Source organism: Salvelinus namaycush, chromosome 22 (assembly GCF_016432855.1).
Source record: "Salvelinus namaycush isolate Seneca chromosome 22, SaNama_1.0, whole genome shotgun sequence".
Lineage (NCBI taxonomy): Eukaryota > Metazoa > Chordata > Actinopteri > Salmoniformes > Salmonidae > Salvelinus > Salvelinus namaycush.
The window spans coordinates 5,953,065-5,978,410 of record NC_052328.1 but is presented as its reverse complement, the minus strand read 5'-3'; the positions used below and the strand labels follow the sequence as shown (position 1 = coordinate 5,978,410).

Sequence of the window (25,346 nt, the reverse complement as noted above, 5' to 3'; positions counted from 1 at the left end):
TACTTTCTCAAAAGCACTGTATAACACACTTTTCAATGTAAATTTGGTTGTGACAACCAAAAAGTTGTTTATTGCAGCTTTTAACCAATGTATGTCAAAATAAATAATTTAGATCCAATAATAAAAACAAATAAACAGTTCTACGACTGAACATCAATAATCAAGAAAGTGCCTGCCCTGCAACAAAATGCTGAGTGATACAGCTTATTTAAGCAATAAGGCCCAAGGGGGTGCGGTATATGGTCAATATACCAGGGCTAAGGGCTGTTCTTAACCACGACGCAACGCAGAGTGCCTGGATACAACACTTAGCCGTGGTAAGCTGTTTAGCTGTTCACGAATAAAAGTTTTTGGAAGTGATCCATGCTAAAGGTGCTCCTTAAACCTGACTTAGACCTCAGATGGATAAGACCCTTTCTTCTGTAAGGTTGCTGCCCCTATCATCGCAAAGCCTATCTCCAACCTTTCTCTCCTTTGGGGAGGTTCCCATTGCTTGGAAGGCAGCCACAGTTTGTCATTTATTTAAAGGGGGAGATCAAGCTGATCCTAACTGTTATAGGTCTATTTCTATTTTGCCCTGTTTATCAAAAGTGTTGGGAAAACTTGTCAATAATCAACTGACTTTCTTGATGTCTATAGTATTCTCTTGGGTATGCAATCTGGTTTCCGCTCAGGTTGTGGATGTGTCACTGCAACCTTAAAGGTCCTCAATGATGTCACCATTGCCCTCGATTCTAAACAATATTGACTTGGCCAGCGCTTTTGATACGGTAGACCATTCCATTCTTGTGGGCCGGCTAAGGAGTATTGATGTCTCTGAGGGGTCTTTGGCCTGGTTTGTTAACTACCTCTCTCAAAGAGTGCAGTATATCAAGTCAGAAAATCTGCTGTCTCAGCCACTACCTGTCACCGAGGGAGTACCCCAAGGCTCGATCCTAGGCCCCAGGCTCTTCTCAATTTACATCAACAACATAGCTCAGGCGGTAGGAATCTCTCTCATCCATTTATATGCAGATGATACAGTCTTATACTCGGCTGGACCCTCCCCGGATTTTGTGTTAAATGCTCTACAACAAAGCCAACATGCTTTCTCTGGTAGTCACCTCATACAAGTACTTGGGAGTAATGCTGGATGGTGCACTGTCCTTCTCTCAGCACATCTCAAAGCTGCAGGCTAAAGTTAAATCTAGACTTGGTTTCCTCTATCGTAATCGCTCCTCTTTCATCCCAGCTGCCAAACTAACCCTGATTCAGATGACCATCCTACCCATGCTCGATTACAGAGACATAATTTGAAGATCGGCAGGTAAGGGTGCTCTCGAGCGGCTAGATGTTCTTTAACATTCGGCCATCAGATTTATCACCAATGCTCCTTATAGGACACATCACTGCACTCTATACTCTTCTGTAAACTGGTCATCTCTGTATACCCGTCGCAAGACCCACTGGTTGATACGTATTTATAAAACCATCTTAGGCCTCACTCCCCCTTTCTGAGATATCTACTGCAGCCCTCATCCTCCACATACAACACCCATTCTGCCAGTCACATTCTGTTAAAGGTCCCCAAAGCACACATATCCCTGGGTCTCTCCTCTTTTCAGTTCGCTGCAGCTAGCAACTGGAACGAGCTGCAACAAACACTCAAACTGGACAGTTTTATCTCCATCGCTTCATTCAAAGACTCAATCATGGACACTCTTACTGACAGTTGTGGCTGCTTTGTATGATGTATTGTTGTCTCTACCTTCTTGACCTTTGTGCTGTTGACTTTGCCCAATGTTTGTACCATGTTTTTGTGCTGTTGTGTTGCTACCATGCTGTGTTATGTTTTGCTGTTATGTTGTTGCCTTAGGTCTCTTTTTATATAGTGATGTGTGTTTTGTCCTATATATTTTATTTTTCTAATTCCAGGCCCCTGTCCCCGCAAGAGGCCTTTTGCCTTTTGGTAGGCCGTCATTGTAAATTAGAATTTGTTCTTAACTGACTTGCCTAGTTAAATATAGGTTATAAAAAAAGCTCAATCAAGCACAATCATACGGCCTCCCGAGTGGCGCAGTGGTCTAAGGCACTGTATCGCAGTGCTAGTTGTGCCACTAGAGATTCTGGGTTCGAGTCCAGGCTCTGTCGCAGCCGGCCGCGATCGGGAGACCAATGGGGTGGCGCAGAATTGCCCCAGCGTCATCCGGGTTAGGGGAGGGTTTGGCCGGCAGGGATGTCCTTGTTCCATCGTGCACTTGCCACTCCTGTGGTGGGCCGGGCGCAGTGCATGCTGACACGGTCGCCAGGTGTACGGCGTTTCCTCCGACACATTGGTGCGGTTGGCTTCCGGGTTAAGTGGGCATTGTGTCAAGAAGCAGTGCGGCTTGGTTGTGTTTCGGAGGACGCACTGCTCTCGACCTTTGCCTCTCCCGAGTCCGTACGGGAGTTGCAGCGATGAGACAGGACTGTAACTACCAATTGGATAACTGGGATAAATTGGGGAGAAAAAGGGGTAAAAAATATAAAATAATAATAATCATTAGGTGAGACACAAAATTTCAGCTGGCCTTTTAAGGGAAGGGCTGTTAACATGGTAACTTGGGCACTCCCTGGTCTGTGATTTAAAATAAAATCTCAGACTGCAATGTCTTCCTAGCAGCAGACAGTTGCAACAAACTCAAACTAACATTGAAAAAGTATGTGAACAAACTGATTTAACTGGCCAAGAAACACGAGAACAAAGTCACACTTTAGTAGCCTTTCTTGTCATTTCGACCTGCTTCTTTCCTAAACGTGGGCTTTGGATTTTTTAATTTTTTTTATTCCCAAATGCTCTGTGTGACCACCTGCCAACGTGGCTGGTGGAATATTACATTCATACAAAATCTACCCTCATTTGGCTGGTGTTAATTTCCAACTCTGGTGACAATATTATCAAATTGAGAATGAAGAGACTGATGACAATGCATTGACTAAGAAGGGAACAGAGCTTACCAAATAGCACTTCTTTCATATGCTCCTACAGAAGTCGATGCAGGACAGACGTTTTGATTGCTATACCCTATCGGAAAGAGAAGATTCCAAGGTTTCTAATGAACCTATTTTTGCCAAACAACTCTACAAATTGTGCTGATGGTCTCTCTGTTTCATAACTCTTTCTAGAATAACCATGGCTCCATGCCCATGTGAGTACCGGTTACAATCAGCAACAGCTATTTGGGATTTTATTTTTCTGTTCTATTCCATTATATGTTTACTGTAAAATATGTGTTGACTGTGGTAGGGCATGGCGCAGCCATAGATTTGCATGGCACAGCCATGCACAGATAAATACAATTATGTAATCACTAATTGTGAATGAAGAACAGGGTGGGCCATTCTATTGTATTAGTATTTTCTAATTATACTCTCAAAAGAGTTGACCCTTTACCAGTCCACCAAATCCAAGCAGTCTTATTAGTTTGCTCTAGGCCTACTTGGAGTAGGTTACACAGTGAGAGCGTGTGTCATTTACAATGAGAAGACCAAGACGAATGGGTGGACATGCTACAAGATTTGAATGAAAACGACTTGGATGGCGCGGAAGAAATGGATCGTGACCATCTCTGATTATCCTTCTGATTTGTGCTGAACGGCTTTCCATATCTGGGAAAATATCCATATCGGGCAGCAGGTGGGCGAGTGTTGGATAATGTGATGATGCTTGTGGAATCTTACATTGGCAAGGGGCGAAATGTCACCATGGACAATTTCTTCATTGTCATTGACGAACAAGTTGCTTGCAAGAAAACAAGCCCGGTCGGCACCATGAACAAAGGAGATGGGAGCTCCCTCCCTTAGTGCAAAATAAGGCAACTGCACAGTAACAGTTCCCCACAACCTAGTTAAATAAAGGTTAAATAAATAAATATTCAAACAGTGCTTCAGAATGGCAAGCCAACACTCACACATTACCAAGGCAAGAAATAACATTTGAGTCTTGAGCACCATGCATCCGACAGTTGCCATTGATCGGGACACAACGAGAAAACCGGAGACTATTACACACTACAACGAACAAAGGTATGTCACTATTACGTAATACACATCGCCATATATAGATTAACTTATGCAATGCATTATGCTCTTCTGTATCACACGTGTTGTTTTTCCTATGAGAAAATGATCCTCACCTTTTTTTATTCTATTCCATAGGTCGGTGTGGATGTTTTGGATCAGATGGCACGGCTGTACTCGGTGAAAGGTGGAACTCGCCGCTGGCTTGCTGCTGTGTTCTACAACCTGCTTGACTTGGCTGCTGTCAACGCACACGTGGTGTTCAAGCAGTAATTGAACAAAACCATGAGCAGGAGAGACTTTATCTGGCACACGGGCTACGTGAGAGACATATGAGGGCCAAGGCAGCAGCAAAGATTCCACGCGAGCCATTGCGCAAGCAAAATTGCATACAGCTCCCGGGGGAAGAGAAACTGCCAGGTGGGCAGATGCACTCGGAACAGAACCCGCGACACCCGTTTCAGCTGAAAGTGACTTGTTTGTGGGAAGTGTTGCAAGTGAAAGTGACAACGATTTGTGTCGACTGTTAGGACAAGGGATTGTTATCTCATTTAGGACAAGGGATTGTTATCCCTAAATGAGATCCAACTGTTGCGTGAAGACGCACACCATACTGTAAGCACGAGCGAAGCAAAAAATAATGTGTCCAATAACTATTATATAACTAATATACTATTTTGACCGCTGTCATATGGACACTTAAATTCATTATAATTCCATTATAACTTTTGTGCTGATTTTCACTATTCACACCCACACTTGGCACTTATACTGATGTTTAGGCTACTGATATTTTCTTCATTGACTGCGCATCTTGCTGACCGTGCGTCTTGGTTTGGGTATTTTTATTTGTTTTGTCGTTATAAAAATAAGCTTTTACTGTGTTCTAACGTATAATATTTTTGATTCATAGTTGTAACAAAGGCACTCTACAAATAAAATGTAATTGACACTTGAAATTCTGTTTTTTTGTGTGTTTTTTTTTGTTTTTACATATAGCCAGCCTACAGTAACAACTTTTTCATTATGTTCTTTCGAATATAAATGTTTCCGGATTGTAGTGTTACCTAAGACCTCTAGAAACCCAACCAAATGATTATTTTTCCAATAGCATATATTTAATATATTTATTAGACTGTTAGAATGTTGACATCCAAAAGACGTGTCATTGGCTGCTATTGGTACTCGTCTAGGCCCTGCTATTCTACTGTTCAATATATGCATATGGTAATGTCATGGCTCTTTTGAGAATTAAATGCTTAAAGTAATTGTATTTTATGATATTTATTTCAAAGTACTCCTATAGTGTAAAATACACATATTTAGGGAAAGGGGCAGGTAGGTTAAAGGTTTTTATTGAAATTAAGTTATTGAAAATGGTCAGATTGACCATCTTGGCGTTTCTACTATCTTTTGGTATTTTTTTCATTGGTCCATTGTTGATACAGTCCCAAAATGTTTTGCATGTCAGCAGTCAAGTTGTCAAGATATAGGATTTTAATTTTCACTGCGTTTTGCATCATGATGATACAATTTGCATTATCATGATGTGGCTAGTGAAACTTTGCTTCTTGAAAATTCTATATCTTTAAAACTTGACTGCTGACATGCTAAACATACCGCAAGATAGTTTGAGTGGATTATTCGTTTAAGCCTACCTATCACACCGTCCACTTGACATGAATGTAGCCAACATAATCCAGTAATACCCAGGCAATTGATTTTGATTTAAACAATATTTATTATTCAACAGCTTATACTTTGTCAGTACAACTTTTTATACAACCATCCCGAATTAAGCACGAAGGCTAACTATGATGCTAAAATTCTACATGGCTTGACCTAGCAATTTGAAAATAGGTTTGAAATATAGCTCTCCCTTTTGCTTTTTTCAACAAACATAATTGTTCATGGATAGCCTCCCATTATTCAAACAATGAAAATACCAAGACATGCCTATTTTCTTTACTTCCACCACCTATAAAAACAGGAATTCACCTCATCTCAATGTTTTGAGATGCTAACATGAATTGACCAGGTAGATAACCTCTTCCAAAGAAGTCACACATTTCTATCTTACAATTATTTGGCTACAAAGCACTCTAGATTGGGAGGAATAGGCTAAGTACTGTGACAACCAGCCCCGGGTCTCCCCTATTCACAGCAATCAGCGGTTATTGCGTTTCCTTCCGCATGTTGCTGTCTTTTATATTAATTCCCAACCTTTTGGACAGACACCACACCCACACGCACCTGAGTGGCTGGAAGCGGCAACGCTCAGCCACTGAGCAGGTTAGGGTAACAGATGATCCATCCTCAAGGCCACAAACTGCAGTAGGTGGCCCCTTCTCTGAAATATATTTTCTTAGTTAACAAAATGTTAGAAACAGTAAGCCTACATGTTACACAAACCTTTTGGGGGGGGGGGCAGCTTTGGAAATGCTATATTGTAAAACTGAATAAACAGAAACTGACTTGAACTGGAAGTTTGGAACAAGAACCCTTTGGTTCACAAAAGCTACCTGCTCCGCCTCAGTTGCTAGCTACCACTTACCCAGTTTACCCTGACTGAGACCATGCCCCAGTGCTCCACAGTGTGCGTAGAAGGAAGTGTCCTGTACTGACACGTAGGGCTGACCGTCCAATCATTTCATTAGGCCAAAGCCAAACTATTTCCCTGGCCTCATTTCTCACCACTCTCCCCCACTCCTCACCCATCTCGCACTCTCTTCATCCCCCCTCTCCTCCCTCACCCCTGTCCTATCAGTGGCGTCTTGGCTGGCATGGGCTCAGAGATGTCACGTGTACACTACCCTGTCAAAAAAGTAGAACACCTACTCATTCAAGGGTTTTTCTTTATTTTTACTATTTTCTACATGGTGAAATAATAGCGAAGACATCAAAACTATGAAATAACACGAATGGAATCATGTAGTAATATTTTAGATTCTTCAAAGTAGCCACCCTTTGACTTGATGACAGCTTTGCACATGCTTGGCATTCTCTCAACCAGCTTCATGAGGTAGTCACCTGGAATGCATTTCAATTAACAGGTGTGCCTTAAAAGTTCATTTGTTAATGTGTTTGAGCCAATCAGATGTGTTGTGAGAAGGTGGGGGGGTATACAGAAGATAGCCCTATTTGGCAAAAGACCAAGTTCATATTAAAAAAAGAAATTCCACAAATGAACTTTTAAGAAGGCACACCTGTTAATTGAAATGCATTCCAGTTGACTACCTCATGAAACTAGAGAGAATGCCAAGAGTGTGCAAAGCTGTCATCGAGGCAAAGGGTGGCTATTTGAAAAATCTCAAATCTCAAATATATTTTGATTTGTTTAACCCTTGTTTGGTTACTACATGATTCCATATGTGTTATTTCATCGTTTTGATGTCTTCACTATTATTCTACAATGTAGAAAATAGTAAAACATTAAGAAAAACCCTTGAGTGAGTAGGTGTTCTAAAGCTTTTGACCGGTAGTGGAGATGGCCATAGTAAGGAACCAGATTGCGTGTCTGTCACTCCTCTGGCCTGTACCATCATGTCACAGTGCTATGAAGTTGTATGTCACCAAATGAAGAGAAAAGGGGAGAGATGATGAGTGCAGAGGGGAGGAAATGTATCTAGACTGAAGCAGTAGGGTTACTGGCCTGCTACACTAGACCTGTAACTTTTTCCGAGCGTGAGACGCTCCTCAATGCACTGGTGTAGCTCCTATGTTAGGGTAGTAGCTGTATGTAGTGAGAGAATGTTAAGGGTTAGTGGGGTTTGGATAAAGTTTATACAGGTTTAATTAGTGTTTAGTAGTTGTATGTAGTGGGAGCGGATCAAAGGGCTCTGCTAGATTACAGCCCCGAGACCAGTCTGTCTCAGACCACTTACGTAAACAATGGATTAGAACTAGAATGGGACCAAACCTTGAACATTCTTTGGTTTTACAGAACAATAATATTAGTCTAGACTCACATTCAACACACACACACACACACACACACACACACACACACACACGCACACACACACACACACACACACACACACACACACACACACACACAAAGCTGATAAATCCAGAGAGAGCTGTGGTGTAAAGTAATCAACTAGATCCTGATTAAAGTGGAGTGGGTTTTAATCACCTCGTTGTGTGCGTATGTATATAATCAGAGGGGATTTCTCAGTGTTAGAAAATGACATTTAAAGGGCACAGACTCAGACTTTGTCCTCTGAAGCTCTCCTGTTTTTTCATCCTCAATGACTGAAAGATACTCATCTCTTTCTTTCGTTCCCTCCCCTTCCCTTCTCTCTCGCTCTCTCTCTCTCTCAGGTACGGTCTGAAGCCCAACGACCAGATCCTGGCCGAGGACAAGCATAAAGCATTGTGGGTACCTCCTACCACTCACATTAATTCAATCAATCATTCAACATCGTCCGAGGTTCATCTAAAGTCTCAGTTGCCTCACATTTGCCTTATTTCTTTGTTGCATGAAGAAGTGTTTTTCCATTTTAAACTCCTGATTGACTGTGGTCCCTGTTCAGGCACACATATAGGGTCCGTAAGTTCGCACACTGAGCTGTTCTCTTTCCCGGAGTGGGCTGGACAGAACAGACACGTTCTAGAATTCACCAGGACGAGTCTAGCCAATGATGGGGCAGGAGGTTCAGAACTAGCCAATAGAAGGGCAAGAGGCCTAACCTCCCCCTCCCTCCGGGCAAAAGCAGTTTGAGGAAGAAAGTCTACATTTAACCACATAGAGATAAGAAGACAGCTGCGGTGAAGGACAGGACCGTGGAGGTTTTCCCCATGGTTCAGTAGGGTACAACCAACGTTGTATTCAGATCAGATCCGTATATCATATGAATGTTGTACCGTAAAACATTGAGCACTTCTTTTGGTGTTGGGAGATGAATTTGGCATGTAGCTAGCTAGCTAAGCATTTAGCTTGCTTCATCAGATATTAGGCTTTTGGAAAGAGCTTGACATCAGCAAGTTCTCGCCCTGGCAAAGTTGTCAGTCGGACTACTGTCATCACCATTATAGATGGCAAGCAAATCAAACAATATTTGGATATAGCCATCTAGTTTATTTCCTGAAAGTTAGCTTGTTAACTACCCTACCGGTCTATGAAATAACACATATGGAATCATGTAGTAACCAAAAAAGTGTTAAACAAACATTAAGAAGGAAAGAAATTCCACAAATGAACTTTTAAGTAGGCACACATGTTAATTGAAATGCATTCCAGGTGACTACCTAATGACCTCATGAAGCTGGTTGAGAGAATGCCAAGAGTGTGCAAAGCAGTCATTAGTTCTACTTACCACTATGTTTAGCCAACTGTACAAAGTTTATACCGGTACATTGCAAAGTAAACATTATCAGCCAACAGTACATCGGCAAATGCGCCCTTCTGCTGCTTGACAGGCAGAGCCCACAAAGGATAGAAAATTAACCTAAACCACTCAGACTTGTCAGGTATAGTTCACTTTTATTTTATATCACTCAAATATCAAATGAATGGTGGCTGATATCGTGAGGCTACCCTCACGTTGTCACGTTCCTGACCTGTTTTCTGTTAGTTTTTGTATGTGTTAGTTGGTCAGGACGTGAGTTTGGGTGGGCAGTCTATGTTTTCTGTTTCTATGTTGGTTAATGGGTACCTAATATGGCTCTCAATTAGAGGCAGGTGTTTTTCATTTCCTCTGATTGAGAGTCATATTAAGGTAGGTGTTTTCACACTGTTTGTTGTGGGTGGATGTCTCCTGTGTCAGTGTCTGTATGTTACACCACACGGGACTGTTCTCGGTATGTTTGTTCGTTCGGTTTTTGTGTAGTCAGTTTTCCTGTTATTGCGTTCTTCGTGTTTCATGTAAGTTCGTCGTCCAGGTCTGTCTACATTCGTTTTGTTATTTTGTTAGTTAATTCAAGTATAGTTCGTTTTCTGTCTTCGTTGTTTTGTCGTGTCTTAAATAAATCATGTCATTCCAAAACGCTGCGCCTTGGTTCAATCCATGCTCCTCCTCTTCGGATGAAGAGGAGGAGGACTACCGTTACAGAACCACCCACCGATCCAGAACCAAGCGGCGTGAATTCGAGCAGTGGCCTGCTACACAGGAATCATGGACTTGGGAGGAAGTATTGGAGGGAAAAGGACACTGGGCGCACATTGGGGAATATCGCCGCGCTCGTGAGGAGATGGAAGCAGCGCGAGCCCAGGAGCGGTGGTATGAGGAGGCAGCAAAGAGACGTGGCTGGAAACCGGAGAATGAAGCTCAAAACCGGATTTATGAAGGTACGCGGCTAGCACGGAAGCCCGTGAAGAAACCCCAAAAATTTCTTGGGGGGGGGCTAAGAGGTAGTGGGCCAAGGGCAGGTAGGAGACCTGCGCCCACTTCCCAGGCTAACCGTGGAGAGCGGGAGTACGGGCAGACGCCGTGTTACGCAGTAGAGCGCACGGTGTCTCCTGTACGTGTGCATAGCCCGGTGCGGGTTATTCCACCTCCCCGCACTGGTAGGGCTAGATTGGGCATTGAGCCAGGTGCCATGAGGCCGGCTCAACACGTCTGGTCTCCAGTGCGTCTCCTCGGGCCGGCATACATGGCACCAGCCTTACGCATGGTGTCCCCGGTTCGCCTACATAGCCCGGTGCGGGTTATTCCACCTCCCCGCACTGGTAGGGCGACGGGGAGCATTCAACCAGGTAAGGTTGGGCAGGCTCAATGCTCAAGGGAGCCAGTACGCTTGCACGGTCCGGTATTTCCGGCGCTACCTCCCCGCCCCAGCCCAGTACCACCAGTGCCTACACTACGCACCAGGCTTCCAGTGCGTCTCCAGAGCCCTGTTCCTCCTCCACGCACTCTCCCTATGGTGCGTGTCTCCAGCCCAGTGCCTCCAGTTCCGGCACCACGCACTAAGCCTCCTGTGCGTCTCCAGAGCCCTGTACGCACTGTTCCTTCTCCCCGTACTCGTCCTGATGTGCGTGCACTCAGCCCGGTGCCACCAGTGCCGGCACCACACACCAGGCCTATAGTGCGCTTCGAGAGGTCAGTGTGCCCTGTCCCTGCTCCCCGCACTAGGCTTGAAGTGCGTGTCTCCAGTCCGGTGCCTCCAGTTTCGGCACCACGCACCAGGCCTACAGTGCGTTTCAGCCGGCCAGAGTCTGCCGTCTGCCCAACGGCGCCTGAACTGTCCGTCTGCCAAGCGCCGCATGAACTGCCCGTCTGTATTGAGCCTTCAAAGCCGCCCGTCTGCCATGAGCCTGCAAAGCCGCCCGTCTGCCATGAGCCTACAGAGCCTTCCGCCAGACAGGAGCCGCTAGAGCCTTCCGCCAGACAGGAGCCGCTAGAGCCTTCCGCTAGACAGGAGCAGCCAAAGCCTTCCGCCAGACAGGATCAGTCTGAGCCATCCGTCTCCGCAGCGCCATCTGAGCCATCCGTCTCCGCAGCGCCATCTGAGCCATCCGTCTCCTCAGCGCCATCTGAGCCATCCGTCTCCCCAGCGCCGTCTGAGCCATCCGTCTCCCCAGCGCCGTCTGAGCCATCCGTCTGTCCCGAGCCATTAGAGCCGCCCGTCTGTCCCGAGCTGTCAGAGCCGTTAGTCAGTCAGGAGCCGCTAGAGCCATTCGTCAGTCAGGATCTGCCAGAGCCGCCAACCAGACAGGATCTGCCAGAGCCGCCAACCAGACAGGATCTGCCAGAGCCGCCAACCAGACAGGATCTGCCAGAACCGCCAACCAGACAGGATCTGCCAGAGCCGCCAGTGAGCCATGAGCGTCCAGAGCCGCCAGTGAGCCATGAGCGTCCAGAGCCGCCAGCCAGCCATGAGCGTCCAGAGCCGTCAGCCAGCCATGAGCGTCCAGAGCCGTCAGCCAGCCATGAGCGTCCAGAGCCGTCAGCCAGCCATGAGCGTCCAGAGCCGTCAGCCAGCCATGAGCGTCCAGAGCCGTCAGCCAGCCATGAGCGTCCAGAGCCGTCAGCCAGCCATGAGCGTCCAGAGCCGTCAGCCAGCCCGGAGCTGCCAGTAATCCAGAACTGCCCCTCAGTCCAGAGCTGTCTCTCTGTCCGGAGCTGCCTTTCAGTCCGGAGTTGCCCCTCTATCCTGAGCTACCTCTCTATCTCGACCTACCTCGCTGTCCTGAGCTACCTTGTCTTGGTGTTGCCCCTTATATTAGGTGGGTGGAGAAAGAGGGTGGTCATTCTAAGGGGGAGATGTAAGCTGGAATTGACTATGGTGGGGTGGGGACCTCGCCCTGAGCCTGAACCACCACCGTGGTCAGATGCCCACCCAGACCCTCCCCTAGACTTTGTGCTGGTGCGCCCGGAGTTCGCACCTTAAGGGGGGGGTTATGTCACGTTCCTGACCTGTTTTCTGTTAGTTTTTGTATGTGTTAGTTGGTCAGGACGTGAGTTTGGGTGGGCAGTCTATGTTTTCTGTTTCTATGTTGGTTAATGGGTACCTAATATGGCTCTCAATTAGAGGCAGGTGTTTTTCATTTCCTCTGATTGAGAGTCATATTAAGGTAGGTGTTTTCACACTGTTTGTTGTGGGTGGATGTCTCCTGTGTCAGTGTCTGTATGTTACGCCACACGGGACTGTTCTCGGTATGTTTGTTCGGTTTTTGTGTAGTCAGTTTTCCTGTTATTGCGTTCTTCGTGTTTCATGTAAGTTCGTCGTCCAGGTCTGTCTACATTCGTTTTGTTATTTTGTTAGTTAATTCAAGTATAGTTCGTTTTCTGTCTTCGTTGTTTTGTCGTGTCTTAAATAAATCATGTCATTCCAAAACGCTGCGCCTTGGTTCAATCCATGCTCCTCCTCTTCGGATGAAGAGGAGGAGGACTACCGTTACAGAACCACCCACCGATCCAGAACCAAGCGGCGTGAATTCGAGCAGTGGCCTGCTACACAGGAATCATGGACTTGGGAGGAAGTATTGGAGGGAAAAGGACACTGGGCGCACATTGGGGAATATCGCCGCGCTCGTGAGGAGATGGAAGCAGCGCGAGCCCAGGAGCGGTGGTATGAGGAGGCAGCAAAGAGACGTGGCTGGAAACCGGAGAATGAAGCTCAAAACCGGATTTATGAAGGTACGCGGCTAGCACGGAAGCCCGTGAAGAAACCCCAAAAATTTCTTGGGGGGGGGGCTAAGAGGTAGTGGGCCAAGGGCAGGTAGGAGACCTGCGCCCACTTCCCAGGCTAACCGTGGAGAGCGGGAGTACGGGCAGACGCCGTGTTACGCAGTAGAGCGCACGGTGTCTCCTGTACGTGTGCATAGCCCGGTGCGGGTTATTCCACCTCCCCGCACTGGTAGGGCTAGATTGGGCATTGAGCCAGGTGCCATGAGGCCGGCTCAACGCGTCTGGTCTCCAGTGCGTCTCCTCGGGCCGGCATACATGGCACCAGCCTTACGCATGGTGTCCCCGGTTCGCCTACATAGCCCGGTGCGGGTTATTCCACCTCCCCGCACTGGTAGGGCGACGGGGAGCATTCAACCAGGTAAGGTTGGGCAGGCTCAATGCTCAAGGGAGCCAGTACGCTTGCACGGTCCGGTATTTCCGGCGCTACCTCCCCGCCCCAGCCCAGTACCACCAGTGCCTACACTACGCACCAGGCTTCCAGTGCGTCTCCAGAGCCCTGTTCCTCCTCCACGCACTCTCCCTATGGTGCGTGTCTCCAGCCCAGTGCCTCCAGTTCCGGCACCACGCACTAAGCCTCCTGTGCGTCTCCAGAGCCCTGTACGCACTGTTCCTTCTCCCCGTACTCGTCCTGATGTGCGTGCACTCAGCCCGGTGCCACCAGTGCCGGCACCACACACCAGGCCTATAGTGCGCTTCGAGAGGTCAGTGTGCCCTGTCCCTGCTCCCCGCACTAGGCTTGAAGTGCGTGTCTCCAGTCCGGTGCCTCCAGTTTCGGCACCAGGCCTACAGTGCGTTTCAGCCGGCCAGAGTCTGCCGTCTGCCCAACGGCGCCTGAACTGTCCGTCTGCCAAGCGCCGCATGAACTGCCCGTCTGTATTGAGCCTTCAAAGCCGCCCGTCTGCCATGAGCCTGCAAAGCCGCCCGTCTGCCATGAGCCTACAGAGCCTTCCGCCAGACAGGAGCCGCTAGAGCCTTCCGCCAGACAGGAGCCGCTAGAGCCTTCCGCTAGACAGGAGCAGCCAAAGCCTTCCGCCAGACAGGATCAGTCTGACCCATCCGTCTCCGCAGCGCCATCTGAGCCATCCGTCTCCGCAGCGCCATCTGAGCCATCCGTCTCCTCAGCGCCATCTGAGCCATCCGTCTCCCCAGCGCCGTCTGAGCCATCCGTCTCCCCAGCGCCGTCTGAGCCATCCGTCTGTCCCGAGCCATTAGAGCCGCCCGTCTGTCCCGAGCTGTCAGAGCCGTTAGTCAGTCAGGAGCCGCTAGAGCCATTCGTCAGTCAGGATCTGCCAGAGCCGCCAACCAGACAGGATCTGCCAGAGCCGCCAACCAGACAGGATCTGCCAGAGCCGCCAACCAGACAGGATCTGCCAGAGCCGCCAACCAGACAGGATCTGCCAGAGCCGCCAGTGAGCCATGAGCGTCCAGAGCCGCCAGTGAGCCATGAGCGTCCAGAGCCGCCAGCCAGCCATGAGCGTCCAGAGCCGTCAGCCAGCCATGAGCGTCCAGAGCCGTCAGCCAGCCATGAGCGTCCAGAGCCGTCAGCCAGCCATGAGCGTCCAGAGCCGTCAGCCAGCCATGAGCGTCCAGAGCCGTCAGCCAGCCCGGAGCTGCCAGTAATCCAGAACTGCCCCTCAGTCCAGAGCTGTCTCTCTGTCCGGAGCTGCCTTTCAGTCCGGAGTTGCCCCTCTATCCTGAGCTACCTCTCTATCTCGACCTACCTCGCTGTCCTGAGCTACCTTGTCTTGGTGTTGCCCCTTATATTAGGTGGGTGGAGAAAGAGGGTGGTCATTCTAAGGGGGAGATGTAAGCTGGAATTGACTATGGTGGGGTGGGGACCTCGCCCTGAGCCTGAACCACCACCGTGGTCAGATGCCCACCCAGACCCTCCCCTAGACTTTGTGCTGGTGCGCCCGGAGTTCGCACCTTAAGGGGGGGGTTATGTCACGTTCCTGACCTGTTTTCTGTTAGTTTTTGTATGTGTTAGTTGGTCAGGACGTGAGTTTGGGTGGGCAGTCTATGTTTTCTGTTTCTATGTTGGTTAATGGGTACCTAATATGGCTCTCAATTAGAGGCAGGTGTTTTTCATTTCCTCTGATTGAGAGTCATATTAAGGTAGGTGTTTTCACACTGTTTGTTGTGGGTGGATGTCTCCTGTGTCAGTGTCTGTATGTTACGCCACACGGGACTGTTCTCGGTATGTTTGTTCGGTTTTTGTGTAGTCAGTTTTCCTGTTATTGCGTTCTTCGTGTTTCATGTAAGTTCGTCGTCCAGGTCTGTCTACATTCGTTTTGTTATTTTGTTAGTTAATTCAAGTATAGTTCGTTTTCTGTCTTCGTTGTTTTGTCGTGTCTTAAATAAATCATGTCATTCCAAAACGCTGCGCCTTGGTTCAATCCATGCTCCTCCTCTTCGGATGAAGAGGAGGAGGACTACCGTTACACACGTATCTGAAATTACACGATCAATTGATGTTTACTGATCATGAAAATAATGCAGTTACTTGCTGTATAACTCTGATGATAGAGCTAAATGTGTGCAATTGTTTTGCATGAAGTAATTGGAAATGTGTAGTTCTGGCTATGCTCTTCAATAGGTGATGATATTCCAACTAAATATTTAACATTTATTTAACAATCCCTTGAACACGACACACAGTTGTCAATAGTTTTAGCGGAGCTGGGGGTCTCCTTGCCCTCCAGCAGGCAAATTATTGATAAGGACCTATTAACTAAGCGTCTCAGAGAAGGAGTGCTGATTTGGGATCAGTTTTGCCAATTAGATCACAATTAATACGATTACATGGACACGGGGAACCTGATCCTAGATCAGCACTCTTAGGGGGCTTTCACGTTGAATTGTTTTGGAGCGTTGCTTTAACAACTCTAGTGCGTTTCCCCCCTAATTGGGTTTGTTTGGACTGGTGTGAACACTATCGCACTCGGGAGCACACTAAACATTGCACCGTGGTTCACTGTAGGTGAGAACGTATGATTGGTTGCAAAATGCATCTCTGAAACATTCTGTGAGGAGAAGCGCATTTATGAGCGCATCCGATTAGGGGCGATGTGGGCTATAATGGGAATATAAGTTACTGAATAGCCTATTCACATTGCAGTTGGAGTGGCTATTGCTCAGTTTCCTCCCGCGTGTTGTTGGAAGACCAAAGCGAAAGTATTATGAAGATTGGGACACACAACTGATGCTTCATGATGCTCATAGATGGATTTAACGTGAGCATTTTTTCCAATGAACAAATGACTTGCATGGACACGTGGTTTTTGTTTGGGAATTTTTGTTAGTTTGACATTTGGCAATGTGAAACCAACCGGACCAAAAAAAAGAAATACAATGTAATAAATAATCGGACTGATTCAAACTAAAGCTCAAAACTATGTGGGAAAGCCCTTACTCTGAGACGTTTGATTCATTCTGCCCCAGAAAATCTGTACATAATTAGTATATCTGGAGCATGTCCAGACAGAGGGAGCAACAGTCTCAGCTGTGCAGAGTTTTGTTGTAGCCTTGGGAGTTTCCCTCTGCTCTAATCCAGGCATTCTTATTGGTCGAGGAGAAACGTCTCACTGCAGGAGGCTGCAGATATAAATTAGTTGATTTATTCTACTCTTGTCACGATCGTTGTATGTTGGATGAAGAGAGGACCAAGGCGCAGCATGATAACAATACATCTTCTATTTATTATAACGAAGACGAAGAACACTTAAACAAACTATATAAAAACAACAAACGAACGTGAAGCTATAATTACAATAAGTGCAGACACAGGCAACTTACATATAGACAATAACCCACGAAATACCCAATGAATATGGCTGCCTAAATATGGTTCCCAATCAGAGACAATGATCAACAGCTGCCTCTAATTGAGAACCAATCTAGGCAGCCATAGACATACAAACACCTAGACTAGACACTGCCCTATAAACATACAAAACCCCTAGACAATACATAACACATACATCCCCCATGTCACACCCTGACCTAACTAAAATAATAAAGAAAACAAAGATAACTAAGGCCAGGGCGTGACAACTCTTCAGACAATGATGTATGTTCTACACAATACATTTCTATCTGAGCGTTTTGTAACTTTGTGTCATTCTGAACAGACCCCAGGTTTAGGTGTTTGAGCTGTGTCCTAGGTGTGTTGGCCCCCTTCCCCCCCAGCCTTAGTCCATTCCTGTCCAGATGTTTGAGTTGTGACCAATACTGACCTCAGCTGTTCTGTTAGCACACAACCACCCTGCTCTAGTTGAGTCAGCAGACAGACTGGGCAGTAAACAAACCACTAAGGTTGGGAAATAGCTGTGCTGGAGGGGGAAGGCCTCTGATTCACTCCTGTGTGTCTCTTTCAGCCAATGGCGCAAACAGTCTCGCAAAATCTCATCCTTAGCTCTGTGTTCTGCTGGGCCAGCCCTATTTTAGCTCCCGTTTAACATGCATCCCCCCATTAATACACACGTGGACCCGCACATGTACGCACGCAAACACCTTCTTCTCTCCCCCTCTACCATCCCCTCTCCATCTCTCACACTATCTCTGTCTGTCTGTGTGTGTTATCAGTAGGTGATAAGGCTCCTATGTATAGAGAACAGAACATGTTACTTGGAGCTACTGGGGCCATAATGGTCTTTAGCTCTGTCTCAGGAGAAAATATGATGTTTCTCATACCATATGTAGTGAATCATAGTAAAGCTTGAAACCATATAACAAACTTCCCTGTTGTCTTAAACATTGTACGTGCATGTGTGTTGTAGGTTTGAAGAGATTGTCAAAAAGTTTAAAGTAGAGTACCATGCCGGAGGAGCTACACAGAACTCTATAAAAATCGCCCAGGTATGACACACACACACACATTTAGTCATTACACTATCCCACTGTACCTTTTTCAAAATGTGTAAAGGTTGCCCAGGTATGTTTCATTCACACACACTGACACACTCCACACACTCTAACCTACTTGGAACACACACACAGTGGATGATCCAGGAGCCCCACAAGGTGTGTACGTTCTTCGGCTGTATCGGAGAGGATAAGTTTGGGGAGATTTTGAAGCAGAAGGCAGAGGAGGCCCACGTGGACGCCCACTACTATGAGCAAACAGAGGAGGCTACAGGGACCTGCGCCGCATGCATCACCGGAGACAACAGGTAAACACGACACTCTCATAATATACACATGCACACACTCGCAGGACAACAGGTCAAGACTCCACTCCATCTACAGTGGCAAGAAAAAGTATGTGAACCCTTTGTAATTACCTGGATTTCTGCATAGATTGGTCATAAAATTTGATCTGATCTTCATCTTAGTCACAACAATAGACAAACACAATGTGCTTAAACTAATAACACAGTAATTATTGTATTTTTTATTGTATATATTGAATTCATCATTGGAACATTCACAGTGTAGGTTGGAAAAAGTATGTGAACCCCTAGGCTAATGACTTCTCCAAAACATAATTGGAGTCTGGAGTCAGCTAACCTGAAGTCCAATCAATGAGATCAGATTCGAGATGGTTTGAGTTGCCCTGCCCTATACAAAACACTCACACAATTTGAGTTTGCTATTCACAAGAAGCATTACCTGATGTGAACCATGCCTCAAACAAAGATCTCAGATTAAGAATTACTTGCATAAAGCTGGAAAGGGTTACAAAAGTATCTCAAAAAGGCTTGATGTTCATCAGTCCACAGTAAGACAAATTGTCTATAAATGGAGAAAGTTCAGCACTGTTGCTACTCTCCCTAGGAGTGGCCGTCCTGCAAAGATGACTGCAAGAGCACAGTGCAGAATGCACAATGAGGTTAAGAAGAATCCTAGGGTGTCAGCTAAGACTTACAGAAATCTCTGAACATGCTAGCATCTCTATTGACGAGTCTACGATATGTTAAACACTAAACAAGAATGGTGTTCATGGGAGGACACCGCGGAAGACGCCACTCCTGTCGGAAGTTTGCAAAAGAGCACCTGGATGTTCTACAGCGCTTCTGGCAAAATATTCTTTGGACAGATTAAACTAAAGTTGAGTTGTTTGGAAGGAACACACAACACTATGTGTGGAGAAAAAAAGGCACAGCACACCAACATCAAAACCTCATCCCCACTGTAAAGTATGGTGGAGGAAGCATCATGGTTTGGGGATGCTTTGCTACCTAAGGGCCTGGACAGCTTGCAATCATCAACGGAAAAATGTATTCCCAAGTTTATCAAGACATTTTGCAGGAGAATGTAAGGCTATCTGTCCGCCAATTGAAGCTCAACAGAAGTTTGGTGACGCAACAGGACAACGACCCAGAACACAGAAGTAAATCAACAACAGAATGGCTTCAACAGAAGAAAATTCGCATTCTGGAGTGGCCCAGTCAGAGTCCTGACCTCAACCCGATTTAAAATGCTGTGGCATGACCTCAAGAGAGCAGTTCACACCAGACATCCTAAGAATATTGCTGAACAGAAACAGTTTTGTAAAGATGAATGGTCCAGAATGCCTCCTGACCGTTGTGCAGGTCTGATCCGCAACTACAGAATATGTCAACCAGTTATTAAATCCAAGGGTTCACATACTTTTCCCACCCTACACTATGAATGTTTACATAGTGTATTCAATAAAGACATGAAAACGTATAATTGTTTGTGTGTTATTAGTTTAAGCAGACTGTGTTTGTCTACTGTTGTGACTCAGATGAAGATCAGATCAAATTGCATGACCAATTTGTGCAGAAATCCAGGTAATTCCAAAGGGTTCACATACTTTGTCTTACCACTGTAACTCCACTGTGTCCCTCTCATCAACTCCACTCGTTCTTCTCTTCCTTCCCCCCTCCCTCTCTCAGGTCTCTGGTAGCTAACCTAGCGGCTGCTAACTGTTATAAGAAGGACAAACATCTGGACTTGAAGGAGAACTGGAAACTGGTGGAAAAAGCCAAAGTTTACTATATCGCTGTGAGTAACAAAGACCACACACACTGAGTAGCATTGTTGATAACAGGCTGTGTAGCATTGATTATAACATACTGTGTAGCATGGATTATAACAGGCTTAGTGGCATTGATTATAACATTCTATGTAGCATGGATTATAACAGGCTGTGAATAATTGATTATAACAGACTTAGTAGCATGGAATAATAACATACTGTGTAGCATGGATTATAACAGGCATAGTAGCATTGATTATAACATACTGTGTAGCATTGGTTATAACAGGCTGCGTAGTATTGATTATAACATACTGTGTAGCATAGATTATAACAGACTTAGTAGCATTGATTATAACAGGCCGTGTAGCATGGATTATAACAGGTTTAGTAGCATTGATTATAACAGGCTGTGTAAAATTGATTATAACAGGCTTAGTAGCATTGATTATAACAGGCTTTGTAGCATGGATTATAACATACTGTGTAGCATTGGTTATAACAAGCTGCGTAGTATTGATTATAACATACTGTGTAGCATGAATTATAACAGCCTTAGTAGCATTGATTATAACAGGCTGTGTAGTATTGGTTATAACATACTGTGTAGCATGGATTATAACAGGTTTAGTAGCATTGATTATAACATACTGTGTATTATTGATTATAACATACTGTGTAGCATTGGTTATAACAGGCTGCGTAGCATTGATTATAACATACTGTGTAGCAGTATAACAGGTTTAGTAGCATTGATTATAACATGCTGTGTATTATTGATTATAACATACTGTGTAGCATTGGTTATAACAGGCTGCGTAGTATTGATTATAACATACTGTGTAGCATGAATTATAACAGGCTTAGTAGCATTGATTATAACATACTGTGTAGCATTGGTTATAACAGGCTGTGTAGCAGTATAACAGGTTTAGTAGCATTGATTATAACAGGCTGTGTAGCATTGATTATAACATGCTGTGTATTATTGATTATAACAGGCTGTGTAGCATTGATTATAACATGCTGTGTATTATTGATTATAACATGCTGTGTAGCATTGATTATAACATGCTGTGTATTATTGATTATAATATGCTGTGTAGCATTGATTATAACATACGGTGTATTATTGATTATAACATACTGTGTAGCATTGATTATAACATACTGTGTATTATTGATTATAATATGCTGTGTAGCATTGATTATAACATGCTGTGTAGGTTTGATTATAACAGGCTGTGTAGCATTGATTGTAACATACAGTGTATTATTGATTATAACATACTGTGTAGCATTGATTATAACATACTGTGTATTATTGATTATAATATGCTGTGTAGCATTGATTATAACATACGGTGTATTATTGATTATAACCGTCTGTGTAGCATTGATTATAACATACTGTGTAGCATTGATTATAACAGGCTGTGTAGCATTGATTATAACAGGCTGTGTAGCATTGATTATAACATGCTGTGTAGCATTGATTATAACATGCTGTGTAGCATTGATTATAACATACTGTGTAGCATTGATTATAACAGGCTGTGTAGCATTGATTATAACATACAGTGTATTATTGATTATAACATGCTGTGTAGGATTGATTATAACAGGCTGTGTAGGATGGATTATAACAGGCTGTGTAGGATGGATTATAACATAGTGTATTATTGATTATAACAGGCTGTGTAGGATGGATTATAACATGCTGTGTAGCATTGATTATAACAGGCTGTGTAGCATTGATTATAACATACAGTGTATTATTGATTATAACATGCTGTGTAGGATTGATTATAACAGGCTGTGTAGGATGGATTATAACAGGCTGTGTAGCATTGATTATAACATACTGTGTAGGATTGATTATAACAGGCTGTGTAGGATTGATTATAACAGGCTGTGTAGCATTGATTATAACATGCTGTGTAGGATTGATTATAACATACGGTGTATTATTGATTATAACCGTCTGTGTAGCATTGATTATAACATACTGTGTAGCATTGATTATAACATACTGTGTAGCATTGATTATAACAGGCTGTGTAGCATTGATTATAACATACAGTGTATTATTGATTATAACATGCTGTGTAGGATTGATTATAACATGCTGTGTAGGCTTGATTATAACAGGCTGTGTAGGATGGATTATAACCGTCTGTGTAGCATTGATTATAACATGCTGTGTAGCATTGATTATAACATGCTGTGTAGCATTGATTATAACATACTGTGTATTATTGATTATAACATGCTGTGTAGGATTGATTATAACAGGCTGTGTAGGATGGATTATAACCGTCTGTGTAGCATTGATTATAACATGCTGTGTAGGATTGATTATAACAGGCTGTGTAGGATGGATTATAACCGTCTGTGTAGCATTGATTATAACATACTGTGTATTATTGATTATAACATGCTGTGTAGGATTGATTATAACATGCTGTGTAGGATTTATTATAACAGGCTGTGTAGGATGGATTATAACAGGCTGTGTAGGATGGATTATAACCGTCTGTGTAGTATTGATTATAACATGCTGTGTAGGATTGATTATAACAGGCTGTGTAGGCTGGATTATAACAGGCTGTGTAGGATGGATTATAACCGTCTGTGTAGTATTGATTATAACATACAGTGTATTATTGATTATAACATGCTGTGTAGGATTGATTATAACATGCTGTGTAGGATTTATTATAACAGGCTGTGTAGGATGGATTATAACAGGCTGTGTAGCATTGATTATAACATACTGTGTATTATTGATTATAACATGCTGTGTAGCATTGATTATAACATACTGTGTAGGATTGATTATAACATGCTGTGTAGGATTGATTATAACATGCTGTGTAGGATTTATTATAACAGGCTGTGTAGGATGGATTATAACAGGCTTAGTAGCATTGATTATAACAGGCTTTGTAGCATGGATTATAACATACTGTGTAGCATTGGTTATAACAAGCTGCGTAGTATTGATTATAACATACTGTGTAGCATGAATTATAACAGCCTTAGTAGCATTGATTATAACAGGCATAGTAGCATTGATTATAACATACTGTGTAGCATTGGTTATAACAGGCTGCGTAGTATTGATTATAACATACTGTGTAGCATAGATTATAACAGACTTAGTAGCATTGATTATAACAGGCCGTGTAGCATGGATTATAACAGGTTTAGTAGCATTGATTATAACAGGCTGTGTAAAATTGATTATAACAGGCTTAGTAGCATTGATTATAACAGGCTTTGTAGCATGGATTATAACATACTGTGTAGCATTGGTTATAACAAGCTGCGTAGTATTGATTATAACATACTGTGTAGCATGAATTATAACAGCCTTAGTAGCATTGATTATAACAGGCTGTGTAGTATTGGTTATAACATACTGTGTAGCATGGATTATAACAGGTTTAGTAGCATTGATTATAACATACTGTGTATTATTGATTATAACATACTGTGTAGCATTGGTTATAACAGGCTGAGTAGCATTGATTATAACATACTGTGTAGCAGTATAACAGGTTTAGTAGCATTGATTATAACATGCTGTGTATTATTGATTATAACATACTGTGTAGCATTGGTTATAACAGGCTGCGTAGTATTGATTATAACATACTGTGTAGCATAGATTATAACAGACTTAGTAGCATTGATTATAACAGGCCGTGTAGCATGGATTATAACAGGTTTAGTAGCATTGATTATAACATACGGTGTATTATTGATTATAACATACTGTGTAGCATTGATTATAACATACTGTGTATTATTGATTATAATATGCTGTGTAGCATTGATTATAACATGCTGTGTAGGTTTGATTATAACAGGCTGTGTAGCATTGATTGTAACATACAGTGTATTATTGATTATAACATACTGTGTAGCATTGATTATAACATACTGTGTATTATTGATTATAATATGCTGTGTAGCATTGATTATAACATACGGTGTATTATTGATTATAACCGTCTGTGTAGCATTGATTATAACATACTGTGTAGCATTGATTATAACAGGCTGTGTAGCATTGATTATAACAGGCTGTGTAGCATTGATTATAACATGCTGTGTAGCATTGATTATAACATGCTGTGTAGCATTGATTATAACATACTGTGTAGCATTGATTATAACAGGCTGTGTAGCATTGATTATAACATACAGTGTATTATTGATTATAACATGCTGTGTAGGATTGATTATAACAGGCTGTGTAGGATGGATTATAACAGGCTGTGTAGGATGGATTATAACATAGTGTATTATTGATTATAACAGGCTGTGTAGGATGGATTATAACATGCTGTGTAGCATTGATTATAACAGGCTGTGTAGCATTGATTATAACATACAGTGTATTATTGATTATAACATGCTGTGTAGGATTGATTATAACAGGCTGTGTAGGATGGATTATAACAGGCTGTGTAGCATTGATTATAACATACTGTGTATTATTGATTATAACATGCTGTGTAGCATTGATTATAACATACTGTGTAGGATTGATTATAACATGCTGTGTAGGATTGATTATAACATGCTGTGTAGGATTTATTATAACAGGCTGTGTAGGATGGATTATAACAGGCTTAGTAGCATTGATTATAACAGGCTTTGTAGCATGGATTATAACATACTGTGTAGCATTGGTTATAACAAGCTGCGTAGTATTGATTATAACATACTGTGTAGCATGAATTATAACAGCCTTAGTAGCATTGATTATAACAGGCATAGTAGCATTGATTATAACATACTGTGTAGCATTGGTTATAACAGGCTGCGTAGTATTGATTATAACATACTGTGTAGCATAGATTATAACAGACTTAGTAGCATTGATTATAACAGGCCGTGTAGCATGGATTATAACAGGTTTAGTAGCATTGATTATAACAGGCTGTGTAAAATTGATTATAACAGGCTTAGTAGCATTGATTATAACAGGCTTTGTAGCATGGATTATAACATACTGTGTAGCATTGGTTATAACAAGCTGCGTAGTATTGATTATAACATACTGTGTAGCATGAATTATAACAGCCTTAGTAGCATTGATTATAACAGGCTGTGTAGTATTGGTTATAACATACTATGTAGCATGGATTATAACAGGTTTAGTAGCATTGATTATAACATACTGTGTATTATTGATTATAACATACTGTGTAGCATTG

The 25,346-nt window shown here is 43.6% G+C and overlaps 1 protein-coding gene and 1 long non-coding RNA gene across 2 annotated transcripts in view; both read left to right on the top strand.

Annotated features, from left to right (window-relative positions):
• The window catches only part of LOC120017367 (adenosine kinase-like), a 38,640-nt gene that overhangs the window by 12,352 nt on the left and 942 nt on the right, over positions 1 to 25,346 (top strand). The window contains exons 3-6 of the mRNA XM_038960118.1: positions 8,365 to 8,418; positions 17,951 to 18,029; positions 18,171 to 18,343; positions 20,033 to 20,145. Of these exons, the coding sequence (XP_038816046.1) occupies positions 8,365 to 8,418; positions 17,951 to 18,029; positions 18,171 to 18,343; positions 20,033 to 20,145 (419 nt within the window). The remainder of the gene's footprint in view (positions 1 to 8,364; positions 8,419 to 17,950; positions 18,030 to 18,170; positions 18,344 to 20,032; positions 20,146 to 25,346) is intronic.
• On the top strand, positions 2,425 to 4,997 carry LOC120017484. Its single transcript, XR_005472116.1, has 2 exons — positions 2,425 to 4,044; positions 4,177 to 4,997. It is a non-coding gene; the product is annotated as an uncharacterized LOC120017484 (long non-coding RNA).